The sequence below is a fragment of the Pseudophryne corroboree genome (genome assembly GCF_028390025.1).
Source record: "Pseudophryne corroboree isolate aPseCor3 chromosome 6 unlocalized genomic scaffold, aPseCor3.hap2 SUPER_6_unloc_1, whole genome shotgun sequence".
NCBI lineage: Eukaryota > Metazoa > Chordata > Amphibia > Anura > Myobatrachidae > Pseudophryne > Pseudophryne corroboree.
The window spans coordinates 1,013,823-1,039,381 of NW_026967602.1; the positions used below are offsets into that span (position 1 = coordinate 1,013,823).

At 46.6% G+C, this 25,559-nt stretch overlaps 1 protein-coding gene across 1 annotated transcript in view; it reads left to right on the forward strand.

The window, feature by feature from the left end:
• The window catches only part of LOC134985603 (phospholipid scramblase 2-like), a 212,878-nt gene that overhangs the window by 123,254 nt on the left and 64,065 nt on the right, over positions 1-25,559 (forward strand). Inside the window, exon 4 of the mRNA XM_063950419.1 lies at positions 23,423-23,607. Coding sequence (XP_063806489.1) covers positions 23,423-23,607 — 185 coding nt within the window. The remainder of the gene's footprint in view (positions 1-23,422; positions 23,608-25,559) is intronic.

Genomic DNA, 25,559 nt, shown 5'->3' on the forward strand with positions numbered 1-25,559 from the left:
CCACGGCATGGTGACCTCTGTCAGACAGGAGCCTACATCAACACTATATAACCTTACTGTGTGCCTCTGTAATACACGTTATACTGCTACAGTGACATTGTGGAGATCCATCTACCACGGCATGGTGACCTCTGTCAGACGAGAGCCTACACTAACACTATATAACCTTACTGTGTGCCTCTGTAATACACGTTATACTGCTACAGTGACATTGTGGAGGCCCATCTACCACGGCATGGTGACCTCTGTCAGACGAGATCCTACACTAACACTATTTAACCTTACTGTGTGCCTCTGTAATACACGTTATACTGCTACAGTGACATTGTGGAGGCCCATCTACCACGGCATGGTGACCTCTGTCAGACGAGATCCTACACTAACACTATATAACCTTACTGTGTGCCTCTGTAATACACGTTATACTGCTACAGTGACATTGTGGAGGCCCATCTACCACGGCATGGTGACCTCTGTCAGACAGGAGCCTACACTAACAATATATAACCTTACTGTGTGCCTCTGTAATACACGTTATACTGCTACAGTGACATTGTGGAGGCCCATCTACCACGGCATGGTGACCTCTGTCAGACGAGAGCCTACACTAACACTATATAACCTTACTGTGTGCCTCTGTAATACACGTTATACTGCTACAGTGACATTGTGGAGGCCCATCTACCACGGCATGGTGACCTCTGTCAGACAGGAGCCTACACTAACACTATATAACCTTACTGTGTGCCTCTGTAATACACGTTATACTGCTACAGTGACATTGTGGAGACCCATCTACCACGGCATGGTGACCTCTGTCAGACGAGAGCCTACACTAACACTATATAACCTTACTGTGTGCCTCTGTAATACACGTCATACTGCTACAGTGACATTGTGGAGGCCCATCTACCATGGCATGGTGACCTCTGTCAGACAGGAGCCTACACTAACACTATATAACCTTACTGTGTGCCTCTGTAATACACGTTATACTGCTACAGTGACATTGTGGAGGCCCATCTACCATGGCATGGTGACCTCTGTCAGACAGGAGCCTACACTAACACTATATAACCTTACTGTGTGCCTCTGTAATACACGTTATACTGCTACAGTGACATTGTGGAGGCCCATCTACCATGGCATGGTGACCTCTGTCAGACAGGAGCCTACACTAACACTATATAACCTTACTGTGTGCCTCTGTAATACACGTTATACTGCTACAGTGACATTGTGGAGGCCCATCTACCATGGCATGGTGACCTCTGTCAGACAGGAGCCTACACTAACACTATATAACCTTACTGTGTGCCTCTGTAATACACGTTATACTGCTACAGTGACATTGTGGAGGCCCATCTACCATGGCATGGTGACCTCTGTCAGACAGGAGCCTACACTAACACTATATAACCTTACTGTGTGCCTCTGTAATACACGTTATACTGCTACAGTGACATTGTGGAGGCCCATCTACCACGGCATGGTGACCTCTGTCAGACAGGAGCCTTAACTAACACTATATAACCTTACTGTGTGCCTCTGTAATACACGTTATACTGCTACAGTGACATTGTGGAGGCCCATCTACCACGGCATGGTGACCTCTGTCGGACAGGAGCCTACACTAACACTACATAACCTTACTGTGTGCCTCTGTAATACACGTTATACTGCTACAGTGACATTGTGGAGGTCCATCTACCACGGCAAGGTGACCTCTGTCAGACGAGAGCCTACACTAACACTATATAACCTTACTGTGTGCCTCTGTAATACACGTTATACTGCTACAGTGACATTGTGGAGGCCCATCTACCATGGCATGGTGACCTCTGTCAGACAGGAGCCTACACTAACACTATATAACCTTACTGTGTGCCTCTGTAATACACGTTATACTGCTACAGTGACATTGGGGAGGCCCATCTACCATGGCATGGTGACCTCTGTCAGACAGGAGCCTACACTAACACTATATAACCTTACTGTGTGCCTCTGTAATACACGTTATACTGCTACAGTGACATTGGGGAGGTCCATCTACCACGGCAAGGTGACCTCTGTCAGACAGGAGCCTACATTAACACTATATAACCATACTGTGTGCCTCTGTAATACACGTTATACTGCTACAGTGACATTGTGGAGGCCCATCTACCATGGCATGGTGACCTCTGTCAGACAGGAGCCTACACTAACACTATATAACCTTACTGTGTGCCTCTGTAATACACGTTATACTGCTACAGTGACATTGGGGAGGCCCATCTACCATGGCATGGTGACCTCTGTCAAACAGGAGCCTACACTAACACTATATAACCTTACTGTGTGCCTCTGTAATACACGTTATACTGCTACAATGACATTGTGGAGGCCCATCTACCACGGCATGGTGACCTCTGTCAGACGTGAGCCTACACTAACACTATATAACCTTACTGTGTGCCTCTGTAATACACGTTATACTGCTACAGAGACATTGTGGAGGCCCATCTACCACGGCATGGTGACCTCTGTCAGACTAGAGCCTACACTAACACTATATAACCTTACTGTGTGCCTCTGTAATACACGTTATACTGCTACAGTGACATTGTGGAGGCCCATCTACCACGGCATGGTGACCTCTGTCAGACAGGAGCCTACACTAACACTATATAACCTTACTGTGTGCCTCTGTAATACACGTTATACTGCTACAGTGACATTGTGGAGGCCCATCTACCACGGCATGGTGACCTCTGTCAGACGAGAGCCTACACTAACACTGTATAACCTTACTGTGTGCCTCTGTAATACACGTTATACTGCTACAGTGACATTGTGGAGACCCATCTACCACGGCATGGTGACCTCTGTCAGACAGGAGCCTACACTAACACTATATAACCTTACTGTGTGCCTCTGTAATACACGTTATACTGCTACAGTGACATTGTGGAGACCCATCTACCACGGCATGGTGACCTCTGTCAGACAGGAGCCTACACTAACACTATATAACCTTACTGTGTGCCTCTGTAATACACGTTATACTGCTATAGTGACATTGTGGAGGCCCATCTACCACGGCATGGTGACCTCTGTCAGACAGGAGCCTACACTAACACTATATAACCTTACTGTGTGCCTCTGTAATACACGTTATACTGCTGCAGTGACATTGTGGAGGCCCATCAACCACGGCATGGTGACCTCTGTCAGACAGGAGCCTACACTAACACTATATAACCTTACTGTGTGCCTCTGTAATACACATTATACTGCTACAGTGATATTGTGGAGACCCATCTACCGTGGCATGGTGACCTCTGTCGGATGAGAGCCTACACTAACACTATATAACCTTACTGTGTGCCTCTGTAATACACGTTATACTGCTACAGTGACATTGTGGAGACCCATCTACCACGGCATGGTGACCTCTGTCAGACAGGAGCCTACACTAACACTATATAACCTTAGTGTGTGCCTCTGTAATACACGTTATACTGCTACAGTGACATTGTGGAGGCCTATCTACCATGGCATGGTGACCTCTGTCAGACAGGAGCCTACATTAACACTATATAACCTTACTGTGTGCCTCTGTAATACACGTTATACTGCTACAGTGACATTGGGGAGGCCCATCTACCACGGCAAGGTGACCTCTGTCAGACAGGAGGCTACACTAACACTATATAACCTTACTGTGTGCCTCTGTAATACACGTTATACTGCTACAGTGACATTGTGGAGGCCCATCTACCATGGCATGGTGACCTCTGTCAGACAGGAGCCTACACTAACACTATATAACCTTAGTGTGTGCCTCTGTAATACACGTTATACTGCTACAGTGACATTGTGGAGACCCATCTACCACGGCATGGTGACCTCTGTCAGACGAGAGCCTACACTAACACTATATAACCTTACTGTGTGCCTCTGTAATACATGTTATACTGCTACAGTGACATTGTGGAGGCCCATCTACCACGGCATGGTGACCTCTGTCAGACAGGAGCCTACACTAACACTATATAACCTTACTGTGTGCCTCTGTAATACACGTTATACTGCTACAGTGACATTGTGGAGACCCATCTACCATGGCATGGTGACCTCTGTCAGACGAGAGCCTTCACTAACGCTATATAACCTTACTGTGTGCCTCTGTAATACACGTTATACTGCTACAGTGACATTGTGGAGGCCCAACTACCACGGCATGGTGACCTCTGTCAGACGAGAGCCTACACTAACACTATATAACCTTACTGTGTGCCTCTGTAATACACGTTATACTGCTACAGTGACATTGTGGAGGCCCATCTACCACGTCATGGTGACCTCTGTCAGACGAGAGCCTACACTAACACTATATAACCTTACTGTGTGCCTCTGTAATACACGTTATACTGCTACAGTGACATTGTGGAGGCCCATCTACCACGGCATGGTGACCTCTGTCAGACAGGAGCCTACACTAACACTATATAACCTTACTGTGTGCCTCTGTAATACACGTTATACTGCTACAGTGACATTGTGGAGGCCCATCTACCACGGCATGGTGACCTCTGTCAGACAGGAGCCTACACTAACACTATATAACCTTACTGTGTGCCTCTGTAATACACGTTATACTGCTACAGTGACATTGTGGAGGCCCATCTACCACGGCATGGTGACCTCTGTCAGACGAGAGCCTACACTAACACTATATAACCTTACTGTGTGCCTCTGTAATACACGTTATACTGCTATAGTGACATTGTGGAGGCCCATCTACCACGGCATGGTGACCTCTGTCAGACAGGAGCCTACACTAACACTATATAACCTTACTGTGTGCCTCTGTAATACACGTTATACTGCTACAGTGGCATTGTGGAGGCCCATCTACCACGGCATGGTGACCTCTGTCAGACGAGAGCCTACACTAACACTATATAACCTTACTGTGTGCCTCTGTAATACACGTTATACTGCTACAGTGACATTGTGGAGGCCCATCTACCACGGCATGGTGACCTCTGTCAGACAGGAGCCTACATCAACACTATATAACCTTACTGTGTGCCTCTGTAATACACGTTATACTGCTACAGTGACATTGTGGAGATCCATCTACCACGGCATGGTGACCTCTGTCAGACGAGAGCCTACACTAACACTATATAACCTTACTGTGTGCCTCTGTAATACACGTCATACTGCTACAGTGACATTGTGGAGGCCCATCTACCATGGCATGGTGACCTCTGTCAGACAGGAGCCTACACTAACACTATATAACCTTACTATGTGCCTCTGTAATACACGTTATACTGCTACAGTGACATTGTGGAGACCCATCTACCACGGCATGGTGACCTCTGTCAGACAGGAGCCTACACTAACACTATATAACCTTATTGTGTGCCTCTGTAATACACGTTATACTGCTACAGTGACATTGTGGAGGCCCATCTACCACGGCAAGGTGACCTCTGTCAGACAGGAGCCTACACTAACACTATATAACCTTACTGTGTGCCTCTGTAATACACGTTATACTGCTACAGTGACATTGTGGAGGCCCATCTACCATGGCATGGTGACCTCTGTCAGACAGGAGCCTACACTAACACTATATAACCTTACTGTGTGCCTCTGTAATACACGTTATACTGCTACAGTGACATTGGGGAGGCCCATCTACCATGGCATGGTGACCTCTGTCAGACGTGAGCCTACACTAACACTATATAACCTTACTGTGTGCCTCTGTAATACACGTTATACTGCTACAGAGACATTGTGGAGGCCCATCTACCACGGCATGGTGACCTCTGTCAGACTAGAGCCAACACTAACACTATATAACCTTACTGTGTGCCTCTGTAATACACGTTATACTGCTACAGTGACATTGTGGAGGCCCATCTACCACGGCATGGTGACCTCTGTCAGACAGGAGCCTACACTAACACTATATAACCTTACTGTGTGCCTCTGTAATACACGTTATACTGCTACAGTGACATTGTGGAGGCCCATCTACCACGGCATGGTGACCTCTGTCAGACGAGAGCCTACACTAACACTATATAACCTTACTGTGTGCCTCTGTAATACACGTTATACTGCTACAGTGACATTGTGGAGACCCATCTACCACGGCATGGTGACCTCTGTCAGACAGGAGCCTACACTAACACTATATACCCTTACTGTGTGCCTCTGTAATACACGTTATACTGCTACAGTGACATTGTGGAGACCCATCTACCACGGCATGGTGACCTCTGTCGGACAGGAGCCTACACTAACACTACATAACCTTACTGTGTGCCTCTGTAATACACGTTATACTGCTACAGTGACATTGTGGAGGCCCATCTACCACGGCATGGTGACCTCTGTCAGACAGGAGCCTACACTAACACTATATAACCTTACTGTGTGCCTCTGTAATACACGTTATACTGCTACAGTGACATTGTGGAGGCCCATCTACCACGGCATGGTGACCTCTGTCAGACAGGAGCCTACACTAACACTATATAACCTTACTGTGTGCCTCTGTAATACACGTTATACTGCTACAGTGATATTGTGGAGACCCATCTACCATGGCATGGTGACCTCTGTCGGACGAGAGCCTGCACTAACACTATATAACCTTACTGTGTGCCTCTGTAATACACGTTATACTGCTACAGTGACATTGTGGAGACCCATCTACCGTGGCATGGTGACCTCTGTCGGACGAGAGCCTACACTAACACTATATAACCTTACTGTGTGCCTCTGTAATACACGTTATACTGCTACAGTGACATTGTGGAGACCCATCTACCACGGCATGGTGACCTCTGTCAGACAGGAGCCTACATTAACACTCTATAACCTTACTGTGTGCCTCTGTAATACACGTTATACTGCTACAGTGACATTGTGGAGGCCCGTCTACCACGGCATGGTGACCTCTGTCAGACGAGAGCCTACACTAACACTATATAACTTTACTGTGTGCCTCTGTAATACACGTTATACTGCTACAGTGACATTGGGGAGGCCCATCTACCACAGCATGGTGACCTCTGTCAGACAGGAGGCTACACTAACACTATATAACCTTACTGTGTGCCTCTGTAATACACGTTATACTGCTACAATGACATTGTGGAGGCCCATCTACCACGGCATGGTGACCTCTGTCAGACGAGAGCCTACACTAACACTATATAACCTTACTGTGTGCCTCTGTAATACACGTTATACTGCTACAGTGACATTGTGGAGGCCCATCTACCACGGCATGGTGACCTCTGTCAGACAGGAGCCTACACTAACACTATATAACCTTACTGTGTGCCTCTGTAATACACGTTATACTGCTACAGTGACATTGTGGAGACCCATCTACCACGGCATGGTGACCTCTGTCAGACGAGAGCCTACACTAACACTATATAACCTTACTGTGTGCCTCTGTAATACATGTTATACTGCTACAGTGACATTGTGGAGGCCCATCTACCACGGCATGGTGACCTCTGTCAGACAGGAGCCTACAATAACACTATATAACCTTACTGTGTGCCTCTGTAATACACGTTATACTGCTACAGTGACATTGTGGAGACCCATCTACCATGGCATGGTGACCTCTGTCAGACGAGAGACTTCACTAACGCTATATAACCTTACTGTGTGCCTCTGTAATACACGTTATACTGCTACAGTGACATTGTGGAGGCCCATCTACCACGGCATGGTGACCTCTGTCAGACAGGAGCCTACACTAACACTATATAACCTTACTGTGTGCCTCTGTAATACACGTTATACTGCTACAGTGACATTGTGGAGGCCCATCTACCACGGCATGGTGACCTCTGTCAGACTAGAGCCTACACTAACACTATATAACCTTACTGTGTGCCTCTGTAATACACGTTATACTGCTACAGTGACATTGTGGAGGCCCATCTACAACGGCATGGTGACCTCTGTCAGACAGGAGCCTACACTAACACTATATAACCTTACTGTGTGCCTCTGTAATACACGTTATACTGCTACAGTGACATTGTGGAGGCCCATCTTCCACGGCATGGTGACCTCTGTCAGTCAGGAGCCTACACTAACACTATATAACCTTACTGTGTGCCTCTGTAATACACGTTATACTGCTACAGTGACATTGTGGAGACCCATCTACCACGGCATGGTGACCTCTGTCAGACGAGAGCCTACACTAACACTATATAACCTTACTGTGTGCCTCTGTAATACACGTTATACTGCTACAGTGACATTGTGGAGACCCATCTACCACGGCATGGTGACCTCTGTCAGACGAGAGCCTACACTAACACTATATAACCTTACTGTGTGCCTCTGTAATACACGTCATACTGCTACAGTGACATTGTGGAGGCCCATCTACCATGGCATGGTGACCTCTGTCAGACAGGAGCCTACACTAACACTATATAACCTTACTGTGTGCCTCTGTAATACACGTTATACTGCTACAGTGACATTGTGGAGACCCATCTACCACGGCATGGTGACCTCTGTCAGACAGGAGCCTACACTAACACTATATAACCTTATTGTGTGCCTCTGTAATACACGTTATACTGCTACAGTGACATTGTGGAGGTCCATCTACCACGGCAAGGTGACCTCTGTCAGACAGGAGCCTACACTAACACTATATAACCTTACTGTGTGCCTCTGTAATACACGTTATACTGCTACAGTGACATTGTGGAGGCCCATCTACCATGGCATGGTGACCTCTGTCAGACAGGAGCCTACACTAACACTATATAACCTTACTGTGTGCCTCTGTAATACACGTTATACTGCTACAGTGACATTGGGGAGGCCCATCTACCATGGCATGGTGACCTCTGTCAGACGTGAGCCTACACTAACACTATATAACCTTACTGTGTGCCTCTGTAATACACGTTATACTGCTACAGAGACATTGTGGAGGCCCATCTACCACGGCATGGTGACCTCTGTCAGACGAGAGCCTACTCTAACACTATATAACCTTACTGTGTGCCTCTGTAATACACGTTATACTGCTACAGTGACATTGTGGAGACCCTTCTACCACGGCATGGTGACCTCTGTCAGACAGGAGCCTACACTAACACTATATAACCTTACTGTGTGCCTCTGTAATACATGTTATACTGCTACAGTGACATTGTGGAGACCCATCTACCACGGCATGGTGACCTCTGTCAGACAGAAGCCTACACTAACACTATATAACCTTACTGTGTGCCTCTGTAATACACGTTATACTGCTACAGTGACATTGTGGAGGCCCATCTACCATGGCATGGTGACCTCTGTCAGACAGGAGCCTACACTAACACTATATAACCTTACTGTGTGCCTCTGTAATACACGTTATACTGCTACAGTGACATTGGGGAGGCCCATCTACCATGGCATGGTGACCTCTGTCAGACTAGAGCCTACACTAACACTATATAACCTTACTGTGTGCCTCTGTAATACACGTTATACTGCTACAGTGACATTGTGGAGGCCCATCTACCACGGCATGGTGACCTCTGTCAGACAGGAGCCTACACTAACACTATATAACCTTACTGTGTGCCTCTGTAATACACGTTATACTGCTACAGTGACATTGTGGAGGCCCGTCTACCACGGCATGGTGACCTCTGTCAGACGAGAGCCTACACTAACACTATATAACCTTACTGTGTGCCTCTGTAATACACGTTATACTGCTACAGTGACATTGGGGAGGCCCATCTACCACAGCATGGTGACCTCTGTCAGACAGGAGGCTACACTAACACTATATAACCTTACTGTGTGCCTCTGTAATACACGTTATACTGCTACAATGACATTGTGGAGGCCCATCTACCACGGCATGGTGACCTCTGTCAGACGAGAGCCTACACTAACACTATATAACCTTACTGTGTGCCTCTGTAATACACGTTATACTGCTACAGTGACATTGTGGAGGCCCATCTACCACGGCATGGTGACCTCTGTCAGACAGGAGCCTACACTAACACTATATAACCTTACTGTGTGCCTCTGTAATACACGTTATACTGCTACAGTGACATTGTGGAGACCCATCTACCACGGCATGGTGACCTCTGTCAGACGAGAGCCTACACTAACACTATATAACCTTACTGTGTGCCTCTGTAATACATGTTATACTGCTACAGTGACATTGTGGAGGCCCATCTACCACGGCATGGTGACCTCTGTCAGACAGGAGCCTACACTAACACTATATAACCTTACTGTGTGCCTCTGTAATACACGTTATACTGCTACAGTGACATTGTGGAGACCCATCTACCATGGCATGGTGACCTCTGTCAGACGAGAGACTTCACTAACGCTATATAACCTTACTGTGTGCCTCTGTAATACACGTTATACTGCTACAGTGACATTGTGGAGGCCCATCTACCACGGCATGGTGACCTCTGTCAGACTAGAGCCTACACTAACACTATATAACCTTACTGTGTGCCTCTGTAATACACGTTATACTGCTACAGTGACATTGTGGAGGCCCATCTACAACGGCATGGTGACCTCTGTCAGACAGGAGCCTACACTAACACTATATAACCTTACTGTGTGCCTCTGTAATACACGTTATACTGCTACAGTGACATTGTGGAGGCCCATCTTCCACGGCATGGTGACCTCTGTCAGTCAGGAGCCTACACTAACACTATATAACCTTACTGTGTGCCTCTGTAATACAAGTTATACTGCTACAGTGACATTGTGGAGACCCATCTACCACGGCATGGTGACCTCTGTCAGACGAGAGCCTACACTAACACTATATAACCTTACTGTGTGCCTCTGTAATACACGTTATACTGCTACAGTGACATTGTGGAGACCCATCTACCACGGCATGGTGACCTCTGTCAGACGAGAGCCTACACTAACACTATATAACCTTACTGTGTGCCTCTGTAATACACGTCATACTGCTACAGTGACATTGTGGAGGCCCATCTACCATGGCATGGTGACCTCTGTCAGACAGGAGCCTACACTAACACTATATAACCTTACTGTGTGCCTCTGTAATACACGTTATACTGCTACAGTGACATTGTGGAGACCCATCTACCACGGCATGGTGACCTCTGTCAGACAGGAGCCTACACTAACACTATATAACCTTATTGTGTGCCTCTGTAATACACGTTATACTGCTACAGTGACATTGTGGAGGTCCATCTACCACGGCAAGGTGACCTCTGTCAGACAGGAGCCTACACTAACACTATATAACCTTACTGTGTGCCTCTGTAATACACGTTATACTGCTACAGTGACATTGTGGAGGCCCATCTACCATGGCATGGTGACCTCTGTCAGACAGGAGCCTACACTAACACTATATAACCTTACTGTGTGCCTCTGTAATACACGTTATACTGCTACAGTGACATTGTGGAGACCCATCTACCACGGCATGGTGACCTCTGTCAGACAGGAGCCTACACTAACACTATATAACCTTACTGTGTGCCTCTGTAACACACGTTATACTGCTACAGTGACATTGTGGAGGCCCATCTACCATGGCATGGTGACCTCTGTCAGACGTGAGCCTACACTAACACTATATAACCTTACTGTGTGCCTCTGTAATACACGTTATACTGCTACAGTGACATTGGGGAGGCCCATCTACCACAGCATGGTGACCTCTGTCAGACAGGAGGCTACACTAACACTATATAACCTTACTGTGTGCCTCTGTAATACACGTTATACTGCTACAATGACATTGTGGAGGCCCATCTACCACGGCATGGTGACCTCTGTCAGACGAGAGCCTACACTAACACTATATAACCTTACTGTGTGCCTCTGTAATACACGTTATACTGCTACAGTGACATTGTGGAGGCCCATCTACCACGGCATGGTGACCTCTGTCAGACAGGAGCCTACACTAACACTATATAACCTTACTGTGTGCCTCTGTAATACACGTTATACTGCTACAGTGACATTGTGGAGACCCATCTACCACGGCATGGTGACCTCTGTCAGACGAGAGCCTACACTAACACTATATAACCTTACTGTGTGCCTCTGTAATACACGTTATACTGCTACAGTGACATTGTGGAGGCCCATCTACCACGGCATGGTGACCTCTGTCAGACAGGAGCCTACACTAACACTATATAACCTTACTGTGTGCCTCTGTAATACACGTTATACTGCTACAGTGACATTGTGGAGACCCATCTACCATGGCATGGTGACCTCTGTCAGACGAGAGACTTCACTAACGCTATATAACCTTACTGTGTGCCTCTGTAATACACGTTATACTGCTACAGTGACATTGTGGAGGCCCATCTACCACGGCATGGTGACCTCTGTCAGACTAGAGCCTACACTAACACTATATAACCTTACTGTGTGCCTCTGTAATACACGTTATACTGCTACAGTGACATTGTGGAGGCCCATCTACAACGGCATGGTGACCTCTGTCAGACAGGAGCCTACACTAACACTATATAACCTTACTGTGTGCCTCTGTAATACACGTTATACTGCTACAGTGACATTGTGGAGGCCCATCTTCCACGGCATGGTGACCTCTGTCAGTCAGGAGCCTACACTAACACTATATAACCTTACTGTGTGCCTCTGTAATACAAGTTATACTGCTACAGTGACATTGTGGAGACCCATCTACCACGGCATGGTGACCTCTGTCAGACGAGAGCCTACACTAACACTATATAACCTTACTGTGTGCCTCTGTAATACACGTTATACTGCTACAGTGACATTGTGGAGACCCATCTACCACGGCATGGTGACCTCTGTCAGACGAGAGCCTACACTAACACTATATAACCTTACTGTGTGCCTCTGTAATACACGTCATACTGCTACAGTGACATTGTGGAGGCCCATCTACCATGGCATGGTGACCTCTGTCAGACAGGAGCCTACACTAACACTATATAACCTTACTGTGTGCCTCTGTAATACACGTTATACTGCTACAGTGACATTGTGGAGACCCATCTACCACGGCATGGTGACCTCTGTCAGACAGGAGCCTACACTAACACTATATAACCTTATTGTGTGCCTCTGTAATACACGTTATACTGCTACAGTGACATTGTGGAGGTCCATCTACCACGGCAAGGTGACCTCTGTCAGACAGGAGCCTACACTAACACTATATAACCTTACTGTGTGCCTCTGTAATACACGTTATACTGCTACAGTGACATTGTGGAGGCCCATCTACCATGGCATGGTGACCTCTGTCAGACAGGAGCCTACACTAACACTATATAACCTTACTGTGTGCCTCTGTAATACACGTTATACTGCTACAGTGACATTGTGGAGACCCATCTACCACGGCATGGTGACCTCTGTCAGACAGGAGCCTACACTAACACTATATAACCTTACTGTGTGCCTCTGTAACACACGTTATACTGCTACAGTGACATTGTGGAGGCCCATCTACCATGGCATGGTGACCTCTGTCAGACAGGAGCCTACACTAACACTATATAACCTTACTGTGTGCCTCTGTAATACACGTTATACTGCTACAGTGACATTGGGGAGGCCCATCTACCACGGCATGGTGACCTCTGTCAGACGAGAGCCTACACTAACACTATATAACCTTACTGTGTGCCTCTGTAATACACGTTATACTGCTACAGTGACATTGTGGAGACCCATCTACCACGGCATGGTGACCTCTGTCAGACAGGAGCCTACACTAACACTATATAACCTTACTGTGTGCCTCTGTAATACACGTTATACTGCTACAGTGACATTGTGGAGACCCATCTACCACGGCATGGTGACCTCTGTCGGACAGGAGCCTACACTAACACTACATAACCTTACTGTGTGCCTCTGTAATACACGTTATACTGCTACAGTGACATTGTGGAGGCCCATCTACCACGGCATGGTGACCTCTGTCAGACAGGAGCCTACACTAACACTATATAACCTTACTGTGTGCCTCTGTAATACACGATATACTGCTACAGTGACATTGTGGAGGCCCATCTACCACGGCATGGTGACCTCTGTCAGACAGGAGCCTACACTAACACTATATAACCTTACTGTGTGCCTCTGTAATACACGTTATACTGCTACAGTGATATTGTGGAGACCCATCTACCATGGCATGGTGACCTCTGTCGGACGAGAGCCTACACTAACACTATATAACCTTACTGTGTGCCTCTGTAATACACGTTATACTGCTACAGTGACATTGTGGAGACCCATCTACCACGGCATGGTGACCTCTGTCAGACAGGAGCCTACACTAACACTATATAACCTTACTGTGTGCCTCTGTAATACACGTTATACTGCTACAGTGACATTGTGGAGGCCTATCTACCATGGCATGGTGACCTCTGTCAGACAGGAGCCTACATTAACACTATATAACCTTACTGTGTGCCTCTGTAATACACGTTATACTGCTACAGTGACATTGTGGAGGCCCGTCTACCACGGCATGGTGACCTCTGTCAGACGAGAGCCTACACTAACACTATATAACCTTACTGTGTGCCTCTGTAATACACGTTATACTGCTACAGTGACATTGGGGAGGCCCATCTACCACAGCATGGTGACCTCTGTCAGACAGGAGGCTACACTAACACTATATAACCTTACTGTGTGCCTCTGTAATACACGTTATACTGCTACAATGACATTGTGGAGGCCCATCTACCACGGCATGGTGACCTCTGTCAGACGAGAGCCTACACTAACACTATATAACCTTACTGTGTGCCTCTGTAATACATGTTATACTGCTACAGTGACATTGTGGAGGCCCATCTACCACGGCATGGTGACCTCTGTCAGACAGGAGCCTACACTAACACTATATAACCTTACTGTGTGCCTCTGTAATACACGTTATACTGCTACAGTGACATTGTGGAGACCCATCTACCATGGCATGGTGACCTCTGTCAGACGAGAGCCTTCACTAACGCTATATAACCTTACTGTGTGCCTCTGTAATACACGTTATACTGCTACAGTGACATTGTGGAGGCCCATCTACCACGGCATGGTGACCTCTGTCAGACAGGAGCCTACACTAACACTATATAACCTTACTGTGTGCCTGTGTAATACACGTTATACTGCTACAGTGACATTGTGGAGGCCCATCTACCACGGCATGGTGACCTCTGTCAGACAGGAGCCTACACTAACACTATATAACCTTACTGTGTGCCTCTGTAATACACGTTATACTGCTACAGTGACATTGTGGAGGCCCATCTACCACGGCATGGTGACCTCTGTCAGACGAGAGCCTACACTAACACTATATAACCTTACTGTGTGCCTCTGTAATACACGTTATACTGCTACAGTGACATTGTGGAGGCCCATCTACCACGGCATGGTGACCTCTGTCAGACAGGAGCCTACACTAACACTATATAACCTTACTGTGTGCCTCTGTAATACACGTTATACTGCTACAGTGACATTGTGGAGGCCCATCTACCACGGCATGGTGACCTCTGTCAGTCAGGAGCCTACACTAACACTATATAACCTTACTGTGTGCCTCTGTAATACACGTTATACTGCTACAGTGACATTGTGGAGACCCATCTACCACGGCATGGTGACCTCTGTCAGACGAGAGCCTACACTAACACTATATAACCTTACTGTGTGCCTCTGTAATACACGTTATACTGCTACAGTGACATTGTGGAGACCCATCTACCACGGCATGGTGACCTCTGTCAGACGAGAGCCTACACTAACACTATATAACCTTACTGTGTGCCTCTGTAATACACGTCATACTGCTACAGTGACATTGTGGAGGCCCATCTACCATGGCATGGTGACCTCTGTCAGACAGGAGCCTACACTAACACTATATAACCTTACTGTGTGCCTCTGTAATACACGTTATACTGCTACAGTGACATTGTGGAGACCCATCTACCACGGCATGGTGACCTCTGTCAGACAGGAGCCTACACTAACACTATATAACCTTATTGTGTGCCTCTGTAATACACGTTATACTGCTACAGTGACATTGTGGAGGTCCATCTACCACGGCAAGGTGACCTCTGTCAGACAGGAGCCTACACTAACACTATATAACCTTACTGTGTGCCTCTGTAATACACGTTATACTGCTACAGTGACATTGTGGAGGCCCATCTACCATGGCATGGTGACCTCTGTCAGACAGGAGCCTACACTAACACTATATAACCTTACTGTGTGCCTCTGTAATACACGTTATACTGCTACAGTGACATTGGGGAGGCCCATCTACCATGGCATGGTGACCTCTGTCAGACGTGAGCCTACACTAACACTATATAACCTTACAGTGTGCCTCTGTAATACACGTTATACTGCTACAGTGACATTGTGGAGGCCCGTCTACCACGGCATGGTGACCTCTGTCAGACTAGAGCCTACACTAATACTATATAACCTTACTGTGTGCCTCTGTAATACACGTTATACTGCTACAGTTACATTGTGGAGGCCCATCTACCACGGCATGGTGACCTCTGTCAGACGAGAGCCTACACTAACACTATATAACCTTACTGTGTGCCTCTGTAATACACGTTATACTGCTACAGTGACATTGTGGAGACCCATCTACCACGGCATGGTGACCTCTGTCAGACAGGAGCCTACACTAACACTATATAACCTTACTGTGTGCCTCTGTAATACACGTTATACTGCTACAGTGACATTGTGGAGACCCATCTACCACGGCATGGTGACCTCTGTCAGACAGGAGCCTACACTAACACTACATAACCTTACTGTGTGCCTCTGTAATACACGTTATACTGCTACAGTGACATTGTGGAGGCCCATCTACCACGGCATGGTGACCTCTGTCAGACAGGAGCCTACACTAACACTATATAACCTTACGGTGTGCCTCTGTAATACACGTTATACTGCTACAGTGACATTGTGGAGGCCCATCTACCACGGCATGGTGACCTCTGTCAGACAGGAGCCTACACTAACACTATATAACCTTACTGTCTGCCTCTGTAATACACGTTATACTGCTACAGTGACATTGTGGAGGCCCATCTTCCACAGCAAGGTGACCTCTGTCAGACAGGAGGCTACACTAACACTATATAACCTTACTGTGTTCCTCTGTAATACACGTTATACTGCTACAGTGACATTGTGGAGGCCCATCTACCACGGCATGGTGACCTCTGTCAGACAGGAGCCTACACTAACACTATATAACCTTACTGTGTGCCTCTGTAATACACGTTATACTGCTACAGTGACATTGTGGAGGCCCATCTACCACGACATGGTGACCTCTATCAGACAGGAGCCTACACTAACACTATATAACCTTACTCTGTGCCTCTGTAATACACGTTATACTGCTACAGTGACATTGTGGAGGCCCATCTACCACGGCATGGTGACCTCTGTCAGACGAGAGCCTACACTAACACTATATAACCTTACTGTGTGCCTCTGTAATACACGTTATACTGCTAGGAAACATGTTACCCCGAATAATAATAACACCTATGGACAGATGTGAGACAGATTCATCTCATGTGACAACTGCTTTTACCTATTTCTGCATACACCTCTCCTGAGATGGCTGTATCACACCTGAACGAGACTCTAGATCTAGCCTTTGATGAAGTGGCTCCAGCAACCCATCACACTCCATGTAGGCCTAGATGTCAACCATGGCACTCCAAATTAACAAGACAACTACAAAAACTCACACGTAAACTTTAACGTCAGTGGCGTAAATCTCGTATTTCAAGTGACTTCCTCACATAAGACTGTCTACCACTCTTATAGAAATGCCCTGGACACTGCCAAACAAACATATTTCCAAACTCTTAAGCCTCTAACCCCAAACGACTCTTTAATACATTTAAATCACTTCTGAATCCTCCCGCACCTACCCCACCAGCCACTATCAAGGCACAGGATCTTGCTTCCTACTTCAAGGAGAAGATTGCTAAGATCCGAGATGAAATGGTACGCTCTTCGGCAGCCAGTGACCTGCTCCGTTCTTTACCTGAACCCTCTGGCACTCTTTCTTCATTTGATCCTACAAATGAAGATAAAGTATCATCACTCTTCTCATCCTGCTTCTCTACTACCTCTCCCCCTGATTCTTTACCCTCACAAATAAGTAAATCTCTGTCTCTGGTGCTCATCCCTACCTTAACTAACATCTGTAATCTCTCTCTCTCTGCTGGTATTTTTCCTTCACTCTTCAAGCATGCAGTGATTACTCCCATTTAAAAAAAAACACTTCTGACCCTAATGCTCTCTCAAACTACCGCCCTATCTCTCAGCTCCCTTGTCTCTCTAAGATACTTGAGAGACTTGCCTACACTCGACTCACACACTTTCTTAACTCATACACTTTGTTGGACCCACTTCAGTCAGGCTTCCGTTCCCAACATTCCACAGAGACGGCACTGACTAAAGTTGTTAATGATTTGGTCACTACGAAGTCTAAAGGCCACTACTCACTACTTATTCTTCTAGATCTATCTGCTGCATTTGACACTGTAGACCACTCTCTTCTCATACAGACACTACAATCCCTAGGTCTTAAAGACACAGCCCTTTCTTGGTTCCTATCGTACCTATCTAATCGCTCCTTCAGTGTTCGCTTCTCTGAATCTACCTCCTCTTCGCTACCTCTTTCAGTTGGAGTACCGCAAGGCTCAGTCTTGGGTCCTCTGCTTTTCTCTATCTATACCTCATCTCTTGGTAAACTAATCAGCTCTTTTGGTTTTCAGTACCATCTGTACGCAGATGATACTCCAATCTACCTATCCTCCCCTGACTTGTCCCTATCTGTACTGGACCGTGTCACTGAATGCCTTTCTGCCATCTCATCCTGGATGACATCTCGCCACCTCAAACTTAATATTTTAAAGACAGAGTTAATTATATTTCCACCGGCCAATAGTAGGTACCAACCTGATATCTCTATCACTGTTGAAAACTCGACTCTCTACCCTACCCCACAAGCTCGCTGCCTTGGTGTCATCCTTGACTCTGATCTGTCCTTTGTTCCCCACATTCATTCTGTCTCAAGATCATGTTACATACATCTAAGAAACATATCCAAAATACGACCATACCTTACACAAGACACTGCAAAAACTCTAATCCACGCTCTCATTATCTCCCGTATTGATTATTGCAATAGTCTCCTAACTGGTCTTCCCAAAACGAGACTCTCACCACTACAATCCATTCTGAATGCAGCTGCGAGGCTTAGCTTCCTCGCTAGACGTTCATCGTCTGCAGATCCACTCTGTCAGTCCCTCCATTGGGTACCGGTATTCTACCGTATTCAATATAAAATACTTTTACTCACACAGAAGGCCATTAACCAAGACCTGCGTCTCTCATCCACACTTATTACTCGCTCCCACTCACGATTGCAGGACTTTCATCGGGCTGCACCCACTCTGTGGAATGCCCTCCCACGCACAATAAGACTCTCCTCTAGTCTCCAAACCTTCAAGCGTTCCCTGAAAACTCACCTCTTTAGGCAGCTTATCACATTCCAGAACCACCCACATAACCTTCATAAACCTTCCTATCAAATTATATCCCCTCTGTACAGTCCACACATATCCTCACATGTCTTCTCATTCTTCACTTCCCCTTTCTCTTGAACCCGGTTCATCATTGCTGTATTACCATATCATACAGCCCTCCAAGAACCTTTCCAATCTGGCGGACAACTATGCAATAGATAGCACCTATCATTGTGTATACATGCCTATTTCCCTATAGATTGTATGCTTGCGAGCAGGGCCCTCCTACCTCTATGACTGTGTTATTACCCAGTTTGTTATATCATTGTTATTTCCAATTGTAAAGCGCAACGGAATTTGCAGTCACTATAATATTATCTCATAATTACCGCACCTCTGGTGTTTCATACATAGGATCCCTATTTTCCGGCATCTGATAATGGGCGGACATCACATTTATACTGCGGCCCCTTCTCTAACAAACACAGGCGCTACTCTCAAACCTCTCCTCTGCAGCCTCTCATCAGGGATCCGATGTAAGCTCCTCCCAGAGCTTGATGCCTCCAGTTGGGTTGGTGTGGGCCCCCCCTTGAGACAACTACAGTTCTATCCAGGAACAGGACCTCCCCTGGTGGTCTCACCCCAGAGCTCCATCACAGGACCTCTACTACTGGCACTCTCCACTGCTGACACTTGGAGGCATATTTATTAATATTATTTGTACTAAAATAATATGCAAAAAGGACTTTTCGCTCCCTTTTCACATTTTTTTAGTTTCACTGAAATATATTAAAGGGTTTTTTGAGCAGCTTTTCGGAAAATTACTCCAAACCCTTTTATTCTTGTTTTTTTAGTAAAGGGAAATGCGATCTGGGCGAATTTACTAAAAAAAAAAAGTAAAAAAATACAGCAGGGAGCTCTGTGATAATAACGCCATCCTGAGACGGCATTATCCACAGTTCCCTCCGGGTACAGGCTCCGTTCTCCACTCTGACAGATAAAGCTGATCACCATTTAAAACACACGCTGAGAAAAAATTAAATATACCTACAGCCAGGGAGGGACTGGGGGCCCTGGCGCACTAGTGATGGGGTCGTGCCGTGAATCAAGGGGGCATGGACGCCCCGGCTCTCTGAATGACAGGACCGGCCCACCAGCTCATCAGCCCTTCTGGCATTTGCTAGAAGTGCCAGATCGGCAGTCCGACCCTGCCTACAGCCCCTGTTGATCGGTGTCTCAGTGTGCCCCTCCGTGCCTCCAGTCATAAGATCACCAGCTTCCTGCACTGTGACCCCGGTCATCTGGTATCAGCCATAAACCAGCATCTCCGGTGGCAGCAGTGGTGTCGGTATCAGTGTCGGTGGTGGCAGCACATGAGCTGCACATACTCATATTGTTTGTAGGCTACGGAGGGCATTCACAGGGACAAAACTTTCTTGCAAGCTCTGCCCCCTGTATGTGATAATTAATATATCCCTGTGATGTACCGTCCCGATGCATAACCCAGTGCTGAAGCCGCGCCTCCAACCCCCTGCCTCATGCCGTGAACATCTCAGCTTTGCTTGCATACTGCCATCAGGCTACCTCCCACTTGCCTTCACCTCTTGTCTGTCGCCCCTCCCCACTAGATTGTTAGCTCTTCAGAGCAGGGCCCTCTTTCCTCTTGTTATCTAAGCCCTCGTCTCAACACATTTCACTCGCAGCTCTCCCCTACTCAACGACCATCTTTATCCTGCTAGTAAAGGCTCATCTCCATCTATGGCCACCAGCCTCTAGTAGTACGATGATCACTCCCTCAATACTTACATCTTAGCTGTATTGTGTATGAGAATTGTGGTGCTCTCTGTTACCTGCACTCCATTTCTGTTATTTATTTACTGTAATGCTAGGTTTTCTCTCCCTGTACTGTCCTTTGTACGGCACTGCGAAACACATGTGGCGCCTTATAAATAAAATGTAATAATAATAATAATAATAATAATAATGTATTCAATTATGACATTGCTCAATGGGGCGATTTTATAGGCAAAGCTCCCTGCAGCACTGCACACTTCAGTTCATCTGGTGCACCGCCTCCCAGATATCAGCTCCACGCTGTCAGCCGCTCTTTTGGCACAAGCTCCGACTCTCTTAATCACATAGCTGACCACCCATTACTGCTGCAGTTATTTCTCCCTGCACAGGCGGTATACATTACATTCTCTGGCACTTTCCCTGCTATTACCGCTATAGTTATGTACATTTACTATGTACGGCAACATAATACATTTAAAATACATCTTAATATAATAAAACATAGTAAATCTATTTTTTACATATACGTAATTTCCCTCTGCCTTCAGTCCATATATATATATATATAGCAAGCAGTCAGCGGCACTCACGGCTCCCGGGCAGGGAATGAACAAGACACAGTCACGGTGCAGTTAATGTTTCAATGTTATTGGCTTAACATTTTCATCAGGAAATGTTAAGCCAACAACATTGAAACGTTGACTGCACCGTGACTGTGTCTCGTTCACAGGGGGGGTCAAAGGGGACACCCGTCCCGGGCCCCGTCGTTGTGAGGGGCCCCAAGGTCCAGGCAGCGGGCAGCGGCAGCTGCATTTCATCATTAGTGTAAAAATTATTGTGTGGTTGCGTTTTTATTTTAATTCAGCACACGCGCGCCCCCACCCCTCCCGAGTCCTGTGTTCACTCCTCAGTGCCCCCAGCCCCCCCTCCCCCCCAGGTCACCTGTTCAGCCAGTGTGCTGTGCAGTGCACTGACGTTGCACCGCGCACCAGTCACACAGCAGGAAGCTCGTCCGGACTGCCCCTCCAGTGTCTCACCGCACGCGGCCTCCCTGTCTCTGCTGTGTGAGTGAGGAGCCGGACGGAGCGCCAAGCAGGAGCGGCCCGGGACACAGTACTGCAGCGGGACTTGGGGAGGCGAGCCTGGTCAATGAGCGCCGCGGAGCCGGCGGCTGTGTCAGTGTCAGTGTCAGTGTGTTGCTGCTGCAGCCTGCTGGTAAGGCTTTTATCACTTCATGCATCATGTATAGGGCTTTAGGATTGGTTTGGGGTGGAATGCAGGCGGGCACATTCTGCACATTATGCATGCATCTGCATTCTGCACATATGGATGCATCTGCATGCATGCATGTGCATGTCAGATGAGAGCAGAATGTCTGTGCTGTGGTAGTGGACGTAGATAGGATCCCGGCTGCCAGAATGCCGGCAGGCGGCCCAGGCATATCGGTGTCGGCATGTTTGGGGGCAAGGGGGTTTGGGCCGGGGGGGGGGGGGGCAACAGAGATGTCAGTGTACCGGGCCCCAAGATTTCTGTTGCCGTCCCTGCTCGTTCATTCCCTTCCCGGGAGCCGTGAGTGCCGCTGACTGCTTGCTATATTTATGGACAACCATTCCATGGTTGTTACTTGCAGGCCACAGGCTTAGTTTGGATTCATACTATTGAATGGAGTGCTGCTGATTACTACAGTGTGTATATATATATATATATATATATATATTAATATATATATATATTACGGATAATGTGTGTAAATATAGAAAAAGAGACAACTAAAAATAAGACTCCTTCAATCACACAATGACAAGTTTAATGGACAATTTTTTTATGTTAGACGTTAGTTTCAGAGAAAAATATGGATAAATTTCCCTCTATTAATTAAACTGCTGCACCACTAAGCTGGGGAAACAGATTCCCAAGAACATGGTGTGACATAATCCCCACTATCATTCCAGGTACCAGCATCTTCCAGTCCCACTGTACCTATGACCTGCTCAACGCTGATGGGTTTCTCCTTTACCATGGCGTGGAGGTACGGGAATGCTGCGGCCCCCGGATGGAAGTAAAAGTCTGCAACACCAAAGGTTACAATGTCCTACACCTTCTTATGCCTTCAGAGTGCTGCAGCTGTGAAAACAGAGTAAGTGATGCATATATAGACACAAAATAGAGGCAACAAAGACAAAACAATCTACTAGGAGTAGTAATAGACAAAGCACAGACAGTAAGGACTAGTGAGAGACAAAGCACAGACAGTAAGGACTAGTGAGAGACAAAGCACAGACAGTAAGGACTAGTGAGAGACACAGCACAGGCAGTGAGGACTAGTGATAGACAAAGCACAGACAGTAAGGACTAGTGAGACACAAAGCACAGACAGTATGGACTAGTGAGAGACAAAGCACAGACAGTAAGGACTAGTGAGAGACAAAGCACAGACAGTAAGGACTAGTGAGAGACACAGCACAGACAGTGAGGACTAGTGATAGACAAAGCACAGACAGTAAGGACTAGTGAGACACAAAGCACAGACAGTAAGGACTAGTGATAGACAAAGCACAGACAGTGAGGACTAGTGATATACAAAGCACAGACAGTAAGGACTAGTGAGACACAAAGCACAGACAGTAAGGACTAGTGAGACACAGCACAGACAGTGAGGACTAGTTAGAGACAAAGCACAGACAGTAAGGACTAGTGAGACACAGCACAGACAGTGAGGACTAGTGAGAGACAAAGCACAGACAGTAAGGACTAGTGAGACACAACACAGACAGTGAGGACTAGTGAGAGACAAAGCACAGACAGTAAGGACTAGTGAGAGACAAAGCACAGACAGTAAGGACTAGTGAGAGACACAGCACAGACAGTAAGGACTAGTGAGAGACAAAGTACAGACAGTAAGGACTAGTGATAGACAAAGCACAGACAGTAAGTACTAGTGAGAGACAAAGTACAGACAGTAAGGACTAGTGAGAGACAAAGCACAGACAGTAAGGACTAGTGATAGACAAAGCACAGACAGTAAGGACTAGTGATAGACAAAGCACAGACAGTAAGGACTAGTGAGAGACAAAGCACAGACAGTGCGGACTAGTGAGAGACAAAGTACAGACAGTGCGGACTAGTGAGAGACAGAGCACAGACAGTAAGGACTAATGAGAGACAGAGCACAGACAGTAAGGACTAGTGAGAGACAGAGCACAGACAGTGAGGACTAATGAGAGACAGAGCACAGACAGTAAGGACTAGTGAGAGACAGAGCACAGACAGTAAGGACTAGTGATAGACAAAGCACAGACAGTGAGGACTAGTGAGATATAAAGCACAGACAGTAAGGAATAGTGAGAGACAGAGCACAGACAGTAAGGACTAGTGAGAGACAAAGCACAGACAGTAAGGACTAGTGATAGACAAAGCACAGACAGTAAGGACTAGTGATAGACAAAGCACAGACAGTAAGGACTAGTGAGAGACAAAGCACAGACAGTAAGGACTAGTGAGAGACAAAGTACAGACAGTGCGGACTAGTGAGAGACAGAGCACAGACAGTAAGGACTAATGAGAGACAGAGCACAGACAGTAAGGACTAGTGAGAGACAGAGCACAGACAGTAAGGACTAGTGAGAGACAGAGCACAGACAGTGAGGACTAATGAGAGACAAAGCACAGACAGTAAGGACTAGTGAGAGACAAAGCACAGACAATGAGGACTAATGAGAGACAAAGCACAGACAGTAAGGACTACTGAGAGACAGAGCACAGACAGTGAGGACTAATGAGAGACAAAGCACAGACAGTAAGGACTAGTGAGAGACAAAGCACAGACAGTAAGGACTAGTGATAGACAAAGCACAGACAGTAAGGACTAGTGATAGACAAAGCACAGACAGTAAGGACTAGTGAGAGACAAAGCACAGACAGTAAGGACTAGTGAGAGACAAAGCACAGACAGTAAGGACTAGTGAGAGACAAAGCACAGACAGTAAGGACTAGTGAGAGACAAAGTACAGACAGTGCGGACTAGTGAGAGACAGAGCACAGACAGTAAGGACTAATGAGAGACAGAGCACAGACAGTAAGGACTAGTGA